The 14,058-nt window shown below is 71.2% G+C and overlaps 1 protein-coding gene across 1 annotated transcript; it reads left to right on the top strand.

Annotated features, from left to right (window-relative positions):
• The first annotated feature begins 4,278 nt into the window (after positions 1 to 4,278).
• Positions 4,279 to 13,992, top strand: IMPDH1 (inosine monophosphate dehydrogenase 1). Its single transcript, XM_053944038.1, has 16 exons — positions 4,279 to 4,547; positions 5,905 to 6,000; positions 6,422 to 6,470; positions 6,812 to 6,913; positions 7,367 to 7,441; positions 7,952 to 8,158; positions 8,876 to 8,963; positions 9,573 to 9,772; positions 10,498 to 10,588; positions 10,985 to 11,080; positions 11,732 to 11,875; positions 12,112 to 12,256; positions 12,331 to 12,474; positions 12,551 to 12,634; positions 13,168 to 13,184; positions 13,392 to 13,992. The coding sequence occupies exons 1-16, from the start codon at positions 4,279 to 4,281 to the stop codon at positions 13,490 to 13,492; spliced, it is 1,908 nt and encodes a 635-aa protein (XP_053800013.1). The 3' UTR covers positions 13,493 to 13,992.
• Positions 13,993 to 14,058: the final 66 nt, after the last annotated feature.

Raw genomic sequence — 14,058 nt, 5'->3', positions numbered from 1 at the left:
GGGGCTGCCGGCGGGGGCGGTGGCGGGGGGCGCGGGGGCGCTGCTCCTGCTCGGGGCCGTGCTCCTGCTGGCGCTCCTGGCGCTGCGGGCGCGGCGGCGGCGGCGGCGGCAGCAGCGCACGGCGGACCGGGCAGCGCTCGCCATCGAGAAACACCCCAACGTGGTAGGGGCCCCCCAGCCCCCGGGCACCCCACGGCCCCGTGCCTGCTCCCCCGGAGCCCCCCGACACCCCCCTGCACCCCCCGCGCCCCCCCTCAACCCCCTCCCCGAACCTTCAAAGCTCCCCCAGTTGCCCCCGCACCCCCAAACTGCTCCACCCCCCCAGATCTCCCCAAACCTCCGGCACCCTCATCCCACCCCCGGGTCTGGGGTGAGGGAAGGGGTCCCCGGGTCAAGGGGGGCGCTGCGGGATCGGGGACCCTCCAGTGGGGGAAAGGGGGTCCCCTGTTTTGGAGGGGCTGGGAAGGAAGGGGGTCTTCTTGGGTCTGGGGGGGCTGTGGGACGGGGGCTCTGCTGGCTTGGGGGGGCCGTAGGACGGCGGTTCCCAGGTCTGGGGGGGCTGGAAGGAGGTACCCGGGTCTGGGGGCTGCGGGAAGGAGGGAGCCCCCCGTGCCTCAGTTTCCCAGCTGACCCCCCCCGTTCCACCCCACAGAGCCTGAGGTGGTTCCAGCCGGTGAGTGGGGGGGGGAAGGCGGAGACCCCCCAAAAAGTGCTGGGGGGGAGGGTCATCCTGCTCTGAGCCCCCCCAAAAGGGGGATGCGGGGTCCCCTGTGCCAGGGGGGTCCCATTAGGTCGGGGTGCTGGGGGGTCCTATGGGGGGGGTCCCATGCTGGTCCTGCCGGGGGAAGTCGGGGTGATGGGAGCTCCCACGGGGGTCCCGGGTGCTGGGGAGACATTGGGGTGCTGGGGGGTCCCATGGTCGGGGTGCTGGGTGGGGGTGAGGGTGCCTGGGGTGTTCGAGGTGCCCCGTGGGGGGCTCCCACGGGGTGGTTTGTGTGCCAGGTAGGGCCCGGGGGGAGGGGGGGTCCCCACGGGGTGTCCCCGGTTTGGGCAGGGTTCGGAGCACTGGGGGTCCCCATGGGGAGGTCCTTGAGCAGGGGGGACCCCATGGGGGCGGTCGGGGTGCTGGGGGGCTCCCATGGAGGGTCCCCGCGCGGGAGAGGGTCCCGAGGGGGGGTGTCCGGTGCGGGGGGCGTCCCCCGGCCCCCCTGACCCCTCTGTCCCCTCCGCAGGTCCAGGCCGGCAAGTCCCCCCCGAGCCCCCCCCGGCTCTACTACCCCAACGAGGGCTACAGCGAGGTGGGGGAGGTCCCCCCGCCGCCCCCGCCGCCCCCGCCGCCCCCGCCGCCAGCCCCCCAGGCGCCCCCCGCCCCCAAACCCCAGGCCAACTCCGTGGGGCGGCCGGGGGGGGGCTCGCCCGGGGGGGGATCCCCGGCGGGGTCGCCCCCGGCCGCCCGCGGCAGCCCCAGCCCCCCCCGCGCCCCCAGCCCGGGCGAGGTCTCGGGGGGTCCCGCGGAGGCGGGGGGCAGCCCCGCGGCGGGGGGGCGGCGGGGGGCGGCGCTGGGGGTGCTGCCGGCGCTGGAGGAGGAGAGCGAGGAGAGCCTGGAGGAGGCGGCGGGCGGCGACCCCCGGGTGCCCCCCCCGCTGCTGCAGCTGCTCGAGGACTCCATCGAGTGCTGAGCGGGGCGGGGGCGGCCGCGCTCGGGGGGCGCAATAAACAGCCTGAGAGGCACTGGTGGGAACTGGGCAGCGCTGGGCTGTGCTGGGAGACACTGGGGGGGTCACTGGGGGGGGTCACCGGGATGTCCCGGGGGGTGTCACAGTCCCCGTGTCCCCGCTCCCATTTGGGCGTTTCCCGCCTTCCCCGTGGCCCCGCCCCTATAGGCGGTGTCTCTGTCTGACCACGCCCCTTAAAGGCGCCGCGTCCCTTAAGCGGCGCTACCTGCGCTGCCCCGTGAGGGGGACGTGGGGTCCCCGTGCCCCGCGTGGGGAGGGTGCCGAGGGCGGGCAGTGATGGGGCCGGGGGGCCGGAGTGTCCCCTGGGCGTCCCCGAGGTGCCACGAGGGTCCCGGGATGCCCCGAGGGTGCCGTGGGGTCCCCGTGCCCCGCGGGGGGCGCTGGGGTCCCCCGGGGGTCCCGAGGGGTGCCCTGGGGGTCCCTGAGGTGCCCTTCCCCACGCGTGACCCCGTGGCCGTGGGCGGCCCCCGCTAAGAGGCTTGAGCGGGAGTTTGTCGCTAATCCCCGGGGTCACCGGCACCGGCGGGTCACCTCCGGCGGGTGGCACCGGCGCTGCGACACCGCCGCTGGCAGCGCTGGGAACACCGGGAGCGTGGTGCGCTGGTTTGTACTGGGAGCACTGGGCACACAAAGGGTGTACTGGGGGCCTTGGCTCTACCGGGGCACTCGGGGCTGTACTGGGAGCACTGGGAGCACGGCGAACTGGTGTGTACTGGGACGCGCTGGGAGAACCGGGCGCTCTGAGAGCACTGGGGGGTACTGGGAGCACTGGGTGCAATGCGTTGTACTGGGACACACTCGGACAGCTGGGTTGTACTGGTCTATACTGGGAGCGCTGGGCGGAGCAGCACCGCCCCTCCATTACCTTCCTGCCCCTCCCCCGCCCCCTCGCCCCTCCCAAATCCTCCCTTAATCCCGGCCGCGATAATCCCCGGCAGCTGCCGCGGCTGCAAATGGCCCGGGGGCGGGGGGGCACACAGGCTACGACCCCCGAGCCCCCCCCCGCGACCCCCGCGTGTCGCGCTCCCACGCGTGTCCCCCCTGCGCCGCTCGGGAAGGGCTGGAAGTGCGACCCCCCCCCACGGTGGGGAGGGGGGAGCGCGGAGGCGCGGCCAGTGGGGGGGGCACGGCGGGGACCCCCCCTGTGCGTGACCTCTCCTCTGTGACCTCCCCGCGAACGTGGGTCTGACCCCCGCGCCGCCCCGTGCCTCAGTTTCCCCCGCGTCGCGACCGAGCCCCCACGGGGTGGGCGGAGCCGAGGGGGCGGTGCCGCCCCCCCACATCCCCCCTCCCACGGCATCGGGTCCCGCCGGCAGCGGCACCCACGGACCCTCGCGGGACCCCCCCCCCCCGCCATGGAAGCGCCCCCAGACTCCCCCGAGGGCGAGGTGACCCCCGCGGGACAGGGGGAGGGCAGGTAATGGGGGGGGACAGGGGGCGTGGGGGTCTGGGGGCTCTGTGGGTGCCGTGAGGGGGGGGTCGTCAGTGCCGAGGGGTCCCGGGGGTCGGAGCCGGGGGACGGGACAGCGCGGGGGGAAGGTCCGTGACAGGGGGTCAGTACGGGGGGGTCCGTGGGGGGGTCCGTGCCGTGGCCGTGCTTCGGGTGGGCTCTGTTTGCCCCCTGCGGGTCCCTGCGCTGGGGAGGGTCACCTGGGGACACGGGGGGGGGTCACCTTGGAGGGCGGGCGGGGAGAGCTGCCCTGGCCGGGGGGAGGCACCTGCCCACCCTGCCCGCCCCCCCTGCCATGCCCGGCCCGGCCTGCGGGGGGCGCAGTGCCGGGAGCCGGCCCCCAGCCCGGGGGGCTCGGGATGGGGCGCGCCCCGGGCAGGGGGCGGGCGGGGCACGGGCAGGGGGTCCGAGGGGCACACAGGTGATCGATCACAGGTGATCACACAGCGGATCGATCACAGGTGCTCACACAGGTGATCAGAGGAGCACAGAGAGTGATCGATCACAGGTGATCACCCAGGTGCTCACACAGGTGATCGATCACAGGTGATCACACAGCGGATCGATCACAGGTGCTCACACAGGTGATCAGAGCAGCACAGAGAGTGATCGATCACAGGTGATCACCCAGGTGATCAGAGGAGCACACAGAGTGCTCGATCACAGGTGATCACCCAGGTGCTCACACACGTGATCGATCACAGGTGCTCACAGGTGCTCACAGGTGCTCACAGGTGCTCACAGGTGCGGCTGCTCTGCCGCCCCATCCCCCGGGGCTCGTTACGCCCGCACAAACAACCCCGCGGGGCGCGGGCCGTCCCCAGAGCCACCCGGGGCAGGGGGGACCCCAAGGGACACCCAAAGCAGAAGCGTGTCCCCCCCGAAGGGGAGGTACCCCCAAAATCAGGGGGTGCACCCAAAAACGGGGAGCACCCAAAAGAGAGTGGGGCACCCTAAACAGAGGATTGCTCCCCAAGAAAGGAAGCGTACCCAGAAGAGGGAGTACTCGAAATAAGGGGCGCACCCCAAAAAGCGGGGGGGACACCCAAATGCAGGAGGCGCACCCGCACCAGAGGAACGCACCCCCCAAAAATGGGAGCACCCAAAAGAAAGGACCGCACCCCACGAAACGGGGTGCACCCAAAAGAGGGGTGCACGCCGCGCCACACCCAGGGCTGCCCGCAGGAAAGGGGGTGCCCCAAGCCCCAGAGCGGGGGGAGCCCCAATCCCGGGGCTCGGGGGTGTCCTCGGGGGTGTCCCCGGGGCTCCCGGGGGCGGGGCCAGGAGGGGCGGGGCTGCGGGCGTGGTCCCGAGGCCCCGCCCCCGGCGGCGCTCAGCGCCATGGGCGAGGGGGAGCCCAGGTACGGGGGGGTTACTGGGGGCACTGGGAGGGACTGGGGCGCTGCTGGGGCGCGCCGGGGGCACCCCGGGACGGGGACAGCGGCACCGGGGGCGGGACGGGGGGCAGCGGGGCCACGGGGGGAGGGAAGGGCTGCAGTGGGGGGCACTGGGAGGGACTGGGGCGTTACTGGGGCGGGAGGGAGCAGCAGCGAGGGGACACTGGGGCTGCTACTGGGGGGCTACTGGGGGGGTGTGGGGCAGCACTGGCGGGGAGGGAGGTGGGGGGGTACTGGGGGTTACCGGGGGATGCGGGAGGGGCTGCTGGGAGCGCTGGGGGATGGGGGGGTCCCCGGGCTGCGGGAGAGGTTACTGGGAGCGCTGGGGGATGGGGGGAGTCGCTGGTGTCCGGGAAAGGCTACTGGGAGCGCCGGGGCCGCTCCCGGGCTGCTGGGAGGCGAGGGGGGCACTGGGAGGCGCTGGGCAGGCTGGGAGGGGGGGGGGGGGCTGCGGCGGCCAGTCCCGGCCCTGGCCACGCCCCGCGGGAGCGGCCCCGCCCCCGACCACACCCATGGCCACGCCCATTGATCCGCCCTGCGCCGGGGCCGCTGCGGGAGCGCAACGCGCGGGACCCCCACGGGAACGGGACAGCCCCACGGGGACCCCCGGGACCCCCACGGGAACGGGACAGCCCCACGAGGACCCCCGGGACCCCCACGGGAACGGGACAGCCCCACAGGAACGGAACAGCCCCACGGGGACCGCCGGGACCCCCACGGGAATGGGAGAGTCCCACGGGGACCCCCGGGAAACGCCTGGGACCCAACTTGAGCCTTTCGGGGACCCCCACGGGATCCCCCCCGAGACTCTCCTCGAAAGAGTGACCCCTCCGTGGCCCCCTCAGGAACTCCCCCCATGAACCCCCCGTGATCCCCCCCGAAACCGAGCCCACTCGGGACCGGGACCCCCCCCCAGCCTGGCTCGGCCAGCCCCGGTGTGGCTGGGGGTCCCAGTCCTGTGGGGGGGGGTCCAGGTGGGGATCCCGGTGTGGTTCGGGGGTCCCGGCCCTGGGTGGGGACGGTCTTGGTGCAGTGGGGGTCCCAGTCCTGGGGAGAGGGGGGAATTCTGTCCGAGGGCGGGTGGGGGTCCCAGGGAGGCCCCGGGGCTGTTTCGAGGGGATCCCGGTGCCAGCCTCCCCCAGGGTGTCCGGGGGTGGGGCGGTGGTCCCGGTGTGTCCCAGTGCCAGCCTCCCCGCAGCGTGGCCATGGGTGGGGCGGGGGTCGCGGTGTGCCCATCCCGGTGCCAGCCTCCCCCAGGGTGTCCGGGGGTGGGGCGGGGGTCGCGGTGGTCCCGGTGGTCCCGGTGCCAGCCTCCCCCCAGCATGGCGCAGCGGCTGATCAGCGGCGCCGGCTACGTGCCCGAGGACGGGCTCACGGCCCAGCAGCTCTTCGCCTGCGCCGATGGCCTCACCTACAAGTGCGGGTGACCCCCGGCCCCAAAACCCTCTGACCCCCCTCGGCACCTCCTGGCCCTCACGGGCGCCTCCAGACCCCCCCCCAAGCACAACCCGGCCCCCCCCCCATGCCTCCCTGGGGCTGCCTGAACCCCCAGGGTCCTCCCAACACCCCCAGAGCCCCCCCAGGGAAGCCCCAGCTCCCCCCCCGTGGCAGCCCCAGGGAATCCCCACAAAGATCCCCCGGTTCCCCCCAAGGAATGCCACCGGGGGCTCCCAGGAACCACCAGGCCCCCCCTGCACCCCCACTGCCAACCCCTCAGGAACCCCCTGACCCCCCCCAGCTCACAGGTCCCCCCGCCCTCGGTGCCTCCCCAGACCTCGGCTGCCCCCCCCGATGGGTCTGGGTGAGTTTGGGGGTCCCAGCCCTGTGTCCCCCCACAGTGACTTCCTCATCCTCCCCGGCTACATCGACTTCACGGCCGACGAGGTGGTGAGTGACCCCCAGGACCCCCTGTGCCCCCCAAGATCCCCCTGGGACCCCCGGTGCTCTCCCCACCGGGGTGGCTCCCCCGGCTCGGGCCCCCCTCAGTGACAGCCCTGTGCCCCCCAGCCCCTCCTGGGCCCCCCCGTGGTTCTGGGGTTGGGGATGCCCATGGGGTCCCCGCAGGTTTTGGGGTGCGGGGGGCTCACTGAACCCCAGCCCCCAGGGGTGGTTAGGGGTGCAGGGTCCCTGTGCTTTTGGGGGTGCTGGGAGGGCAGGGGGGTCAGGTGGAGTCGGGGACCCCCATTCAGAGGGGGGGTCAGGATTTTAGGGGTGCTGCCCACCCCCAGGACCTGACGTCGGCACTGACCCGAACCATCACCCTGAAAACGCCGCTGGTGTCATCCCCCATGGACACGGTCACCGAGGGGGACATGGCCATCGCCATGGCCGTGAGCAGGGGGGGACACTGGAGGGACACTGAGGCACTGAGGGGACACTGGGGGACACAGTCACCGAGGGGGACATGGCCATCCCCATGGCTGTGAGCAGGGGGGACACTGGGGGGACACTGAGGGGACACTGGGGGACACTGAAGCACTGGGAGGACATTGGGGGACAAGGTCACCAAGGGGGACATGGCTGTCACCACGGGTGGGGGTGCACCCACATGGGTGGAGGCTTCTCGGGGGGCACTGAGGGGACATCCAGGGGCTGGGGGGGCTCTGTCAGACTTGGGGGGGCACCCGTGGGTGCTTGGGGGGCACCCGGGGAGCTGGGCAAGGGGGGCACAGTGCGGGGGGTGCGAGGGCAAACAAGGGGACACGGCTGCAGGGGTGCCCACCCGGGGGGTGGCCAGGAACCCACGGCCCCCCCTGCCCCCTTTGGCCCACCTTTGCCCCCAGCTGAACGGCGGCATCGGCATCATCCACCACAACTGCACGCCCGAGTTCCAGGCCAGCGAGGTGCGCAAGGTCAAGGTGAGCCGGGGACCCCGCGCTGGCACCCCGGGGTCCCCTGGGGCGGGCTGGCCAGTGCCACTGAGCTGGTGGCCATCAGCACCCCACTGTGGGAGCCCCCTCGGTGTCCCCTGGCCTTGTGCCCCCCCCGTGTCCCTGAGCACCCCCGTGTCCCCAGTGACACTGTCCCATGTCCCTGAACCCCCTGAGTGACACTGTCCTGTGTCCCTGAGCCCCCCGGTGACACTGCCCCGTGTCCTCGAGTCCCCCCGTGACACTGTCCTGTGTCCCCATGCCCCCAGTGATGCTGTCCCGTGTCCCCATGCCCCTGAGTGACACTGTCCCATGTCCCTATGCCCCTGGGTTACACTGTCCTGTGTCCCTGAGCCCCCCAGTGACACTGTCCCGTGTCCCCATGCCCCTGAGTGACACTGTCCCATGTCCCTATGCCCCTGGGTTACACTGTCCTGTGTCCCTGAGCCCCCCAGTGACACTGTCCCGTGTCCCCGGTGACACTGTCCATGTCCCCAGCGCTTTGAGCAGGGTTTCATCACGGAGCCGCTGGTGATGAGCCCGGCGCACACCGTGGGGGACGTGTGGGACGCCAAGGCCCGGCTCGGCTTCTCGGGGGTCCCCGTCACCCACTCGGGGCGCCTGGGGGGGCGGCTCGAGGGCATCGTCACCTCCCGTGACATCGACTTCCTGCGGGAGAGGGACAGGGCCACCCCCCTGGCCGAGGTGGGTGTGGGGCCGGGGGACAGCGGGGACAGGGATGGGGTGGGATCCATGGGGTGGGATCCATGGGGTGGGATGGGATGGGTGTGGGGAAGGGATGGATGTGGGGGTGGGTAGGATGTGGGGGTGGGTTGGGGGATGGTGTAGTGTGGGGCGGGATGGGATGGGATGGGATGGGATGGGATGGGATGGGATGGGATGGGATGGGATGGGATGGGATGGGATGGGATGGGATGGGATGGGATGGATGTGGGGCAGGGATGGATGTGGGGGTGGTTTGGGGGATGCTGTAATGTGGGGCAGGATGGGATGGGTGTGGGGCAGGGATGGATGTGGGGGTGGTTTGGGGGATGCTGTAATTTGGGGCGGGATGGGATGGATGGAGGATGGAGAGATCCATGGCAGGGGCGGGGGCTGCCCACGGTGGCCCTGGGCTCCCCAGTGCAGGTGACAGTGAAGGTGACAGTGACACACAGTGCAGGTGACAGTGACAGTGCCCGTGCCCGTGCTGGTGCCTGTGACCGTGCCAGTGCACGTGACAGTGACAGATAGTGATGGTGACAGCGCTGGTGGCAGTGGAGGTGACAGTGCCAGTGCTGGTGACAGTCCCGGTGCCAGGATCAGTGCCAGCACTGGTGACGGTGACGGTGGCAGTGCCAGACAGTGCTAGTGCCAGCACCTGTGCTGATGCCAATGACACGTGGGTCCCTGTGTCCCCAGGTGATGACCAAGCGCAGGGACCTGGTGGTGGCCCCAGCCGGTGTCACTCTCAAAGAGGCCAACGAAATCCTGCAGCGCAGCAAGAAAGGTGCAGGGGGGCACCTGTCACCCCCTGAGTCACCTGTCACCCCCTGAGTCACCTGTCACACCCCCAAGTCTCCTGTTAGCCCTGGAGGCACCTCCCTGTCACCTCCCAGGGGTCACCTCCACTTGGGGGCACCTCCGTGCCATCCTGGGCAACCCATGGGGGATGTCCCCTGTCCCTGTTCCCCTCCCTTCACATTGTCCCCGCTGTGTCCCTAGGGCTGCTGATGGTGACCAGCACTGGTGAACCGGTGGCCGTCACCCCCCCATCCTTCAGATTCCCCCCCCGTGGCCCTGGGGCCAGCCCTGTGTCCCCATTCCTGTCCCTAGTGTCACCTCCATGTCCCTGGGGTCAGCCCTGTGTCCCTGGTGTCACCTCCACGTCCCCGTGTCCCTGCAGCCCCCCCAGTGCCCTCCACCCCGCGGTGACCCCGCATTCCCCCCGTGTCCCCAGGGAAGCTGCCGGCGGTGACCAGCAGTGACGAGCTGGTGGCCACCATCGCGCTGCGCTCGGGATCCCTTCCGCGGCCCCTGTGCCCGGCTTCCCGCGGTGTCCCCGTGTCCCGGGCTCGGGGGTGACTGTCCCCGCGCTGTCCCCGCGCTGTCCCCGCAGGGAAGCTGCCGATCGTCAACAGCCGGGACGAGCTGGTGGCGCTGATGGCGCGCACGGACCTGAAGAAGAACCGGGAGCACCCGGCGGCCTCCAAGGACGAGCGGAAGCAGCTGCGGGTCGGGGCCGCCATCGGCACCCGCGAGGACGACAAATACCGGCTGGACCTGCTCGTGCAGGCGGGCGCCGACCTCGTGGTGCTGGTGCGGGCACCCCAAAACCGGGGGGACCCCAAAACCCAGGGGCTGCGAGCAGCGGGGGGCTGCGGGGATGATGGGGAGAAAGGGGAGGAAGGGGATGGGGCTCGAGCTGCCGGGCAGGGGGGGTGGAGCTCGTGGTGCCGGTGGGTGTGGAGGGGTCCCCGAAAATTGGGGGGGGTGAGGGCACCCCAAAAAAAGTGAGACCCCAAAATGGGGGGGGGGTGGAAAAGGGGCGACACGGAAATGGGGGAAGGGGAGTATCCCAAAAAGGGGGAGGATGAGGATGGAGGAATGGGGTGGGGATGGAGCTGCTGGTGCCGGGGGGGATGACCTTAGGGTGCTGCTGTGAGGGACCCCGAAAATGGGGAACCCCAGAAACGGGGATCCCCAGAAATGGGAGACCCCATAAACCGGGCAGGGATAGAAGAGAAGGGAAGAAGATGGGGATGGAGCCGCTGGTGCAGGTGGGGGGATGCAGGGGGGGACCCTAAAAATAGGAGGGTGGGAGCACCCCAAAAGCCGTGGGACCCCAAAGGGAAGGGGATGGGATCTGGGGATGGGGATTGAGCTGCTTGTTCTGGGTGGTGGGGTGCCCCAAAAAAAGAAGGGGCCTGGGGGGTACCCCCTGCTCATTGAACCCCAACCTGCTGCTCCCCCCCCCCCGTGGCACCCCAAAACCTGCCCCGCACCCCAAAACCTGCCCCACCCGCACCCCAAACCGGCCCCAGGACTCGTCACAGGGGAACTCCCGGTACCAGCTCAGCATGATCCGGTACATCAAGGCCAAGTACCCTGAGCTGCAGGTGGTGGGGGGCAACGGTGAGACCCCAAACGGGGGGGGCACGGGAACTGCCCGGGCTGGGGGGGCACTGATGAGTGGGGGAAACGGGGGCACCCCAAATGGAGGTGGGGGAAATGGGGCAGGGTTTGGGGTGTCCCCTGCAGTGGTGAGGTGGATTTGGGTGCCATTTTTGGGGGCTGTTTTTGAGGTGCCCCCCCCCGTCATAGTGGGGCAGGATTTGGGGAGAGGGGGGCTGGATTTGGGGTGCCACTTTTGGGCTGCTGTTTTGGGGCACTGCTGTGTTTGGGGTGCACCCCCGCAGCACTGAGATGGGATTCAGGGTGCCCTGGGCAGTGTTGGGGTGCTGTTTAGGGGCACCATTTCTGGGGTGCCCTGGGCAGTCTTGAGGTGCCATTTTGGGGTGTTCCCCGCAGTGGTGACGGCGGCCCAGGCCAAGAACCTGATCGACGCCGGGGTGGACGCGCTGCGGGTGGGGATGGGCAGCGGCTCCATCTGCATCACCCAGGAAGGTGGGTGACACCCGGGACCCCTGACCCCACCCTGGCACCCCTGCAGTGTCCCCATTGTGCCCTTCGGTGTGGGCCTGTAGCCGCTGTCCCCCTGTCCCCATGTCCCTGTTGCCATGACAGTGTCCCTGTCCCTGATCCCCTGTCCCTGTGAAGGTGTCCCTGTGTTGGTGTCCCTGTCCCTGTGGCAGTGCTGGTGTGTGACCAGGCTCAGGCTATGGCCATGTCCCTGATGTGTCCCTGTCCCCATGGCAGTGTGGCCGTGCCCAGGCCATGGCCATGTCCCTGATGTGTCCCTGTCCCTGTCCCCACGGCAGTGCTGGCGTGTGGCAGTGCCCAGGCCATGGCCATGTCCCTGATGTGTCCCTGTCCCCACGGCAGTGCTGGCGTGTGGCAGTGCCCAGGCCATGGCCATGTCCCTGATGTGTCCCTGTCCCCACGGCAGTGCTGGCATGTGGCCGTGCCCAGGCCATGGCCATGTCCCTGATGTGTCTCTCCCTGTCCCCATGGCAGTGCTGGCGTGTGGCCGTGCCCAGGCCATTGCCATGTCCCTCACAGTGTCCCTGTCCCTGTCCCCATGGCAGTGCTGGCGTGTGGCCGTGCCCAGGCCATGGCCATGTCCCTGATGTGTCCCTGTCCCTGTCCCCACGGCAGTGCTGGCGTGTGGCCGTGCCCAGGCCACGGCCGTGTACCGCGTGGCCGAGTACGCGCGGCGCTTTGGTGTCCCCGTCATCGCCGATGGTGGCATCCGCAGCCCCGGGCACGCCGTGAAGGCGCTGGCACTGGGAGCCTCCACCGGTGAGGGCAGGGGGCACGGGGGGCACGGGGGGTGTGAGGTGGCACCCAGCACCCAGAGGGGGCACCCTGAGGGGGTCTCGTGGGCAGCAGCCCACCCTGGTGCCGCCGAGGGGATCCCACGCTCCAGGGCTCCATCTCCAGACTGGAGATGGCCCCGCGGCCCCCAGCCCATCCTGGCGGGGTTTCACGCCCCCCACCCCACCGGGGGGTGGTCCTGACGGGGCGTCCCCCCCCAGTGATGATGGGGTCGCTGCTGGCGGCCACCACGGAGGCGCCGGGCGAGTTCTTTTTCTCGGAGGGCGTGCGGCTGAAGCAGTACCGGGGCATGGGCTCGCTGGACGCCATGGAGCAGGGCCCGGGCAGCCAGAAACGCTACTTCAGGTACCCCGAGGGGCCGGGGGGGGGGGGGTGCCGCCCCCAGGCCGCCCCCCCAGCCCCTGTGTGTCCCCCCGCAGCGAGGGGGACGCGGTGAAGGTGGCGCAGGGCGTGTCGGGCTCGGTGCAGGACAAGGGCTCCATCCACAAGTTCGTGCCGTACCTGCTGGCCGGGCTGCAGCACGGCTGCCAGGACCTGGGCGCCCGCAGCCTCTCGGCGCTCCGGTCAGTGCGGGGGGGGGCCGGGGAGGGCCGGGGGGGGGTCCCCAGCCGCCCCCGCCGACCCCCCCGTGCCCCCCAGGTCCATGATGTTCGCGGGGGAGCTGAAGTTCGAGCGCAGGACGGTGGCGGCGCAGGTCGAGGGGGGGGTGCACGGGCTGCACTCGTGAGTGGGGATGGGGCTGGGGGCTTTGGGGGGCCTGGGGGGTTGGGGGGGGGCTGGGGGAGTTTGGAGAGGTGTTGGGGGCTGGAGGGGTTTGGGAGAGCTGGGGGATTTGGGGGAGAGTTCGGGTAGCTGAGTGTGGTTGGAGGAGGCTTGGGGGGCTGAGGGGGCTTTAGGAGCTGCAGTGGGTACAGGAGCTGGGGGGATCTTAGGGGTGGCAGAGGTTTTGGGGGGCTGAGGGGGCTTTGGGAGCTGCAGTGGGTACAGGAGCTGGGGGGATCATAGGGGTGGCAGAGGTTTGGGGGGCTGAGGGGGCTTTGGGGGCTGCAATGGGTACAGGAGCTGGGGGGATCATGGGGGGCAGGGGAGGTTTTGGGGGGCTGAGGAAGGCACCGCTTCAGATCCCATCGTAGGGCCCCAGTTGCCCCAGTACTGGCTCTGGGGCACCCCCGGTTTGCCCAGTGTCGGGGATGGGGGTTGGGGTCTGGGGGGTTCCTGTGCCCCCCCCAACCCTCTCACCTTCCCCTCCCCCGCAGCTTTACGGTTCTGCCCCGTAAGTACCTGCTCCCCCCGGGATTGGGGGGCACCCGGGGGTCCCCTTTACCTCTCCTCTGTCCCCTCCCTGATGGACGGGGGCGCTGGGGGAGGGGGGACCCCCAGTCTCCCAGCCAGGATCTGGGGTTTGGGGGTCCCAGCCCCCCCGGAAGGGGTTTGGGGGTTCCCTTCCCCCCCCCTTTGACCCCCCCCCTTGTCCCCCCAGTGCCGAGAGGCGGCTGCCCTGAGGAGGGGTCCCCCCGGGCCGGCGCCCCCCGCCCGGAGCCTGCGGGGACCCCTCCGGCCCCCCGACACCGGCGCTGCTGATGCTGCACGGGCACCCCGCACGGGGGGCACCCCCAAACCCCCCCGAGCACAGGGGCTGCGGGGACCTCGGAAACCCTCCCGGAACTGGGGGTGCGGGGAGCCCCCAAATCCCCCCGGGGCACCGCAGGGGAGGGGGATCCCCAGAGCCCTCAGAAATGGGGGTGCAGGGAACCCCCCAAAAGTCTCCGGGGCACCACGAGGCTGCGGGGACCTCCCCGGCCTCTCCAGAGAGGGGGAGGCAGGGACCCCACAACCCCCCCAATGGTGCGGGGACCCCCTAAACCCCGCGGGGACCCCCAGACCCTCCCTGGCACTGAGGAGCTTGCAGGGCCGTGTCCCCCCGAGTGGGGATGGGGGGACCCCCAGCACTGCAGGGACCTGCGCAGCGTCCCGGGGGACCCCGCAGTGTCGCGGGGGACCCCAGGGGCCTGTGGCCTCCCGGTCTGGGGGAGCCCCGGACTCGCTGTGTCCAGGGGTGAATAAAGTCTTGGAGCATCGGAGCCTGGCTTGTCCCTGTCCCCGCTCCTGTCCCCGCTCTTGTCCTCGTTCCTGTCCCTGGGCTGGCC

Source organism: Vidua chalybeata, chromosome 5 (assembly GCF_026979565.1).
Source record: "Vidua chalybeata isolate OUT-0048 chromosome 5, bVidCha1 merged haplotype, whole genome shotgun sequence".
In the NCBI taxonomy this organism is placed as follows: domain Eukaryota; kingdom Metazoa; phylum Chordata; class Aves; order Passeriformes; family Viduidae; genus Vidua; species Vidua chalybeata.
The sequence above is the reverse complement of the archived record's forward strand: the minus strand, read 5'-3'. Positions and strand labels throughout refer to the sequence as shown.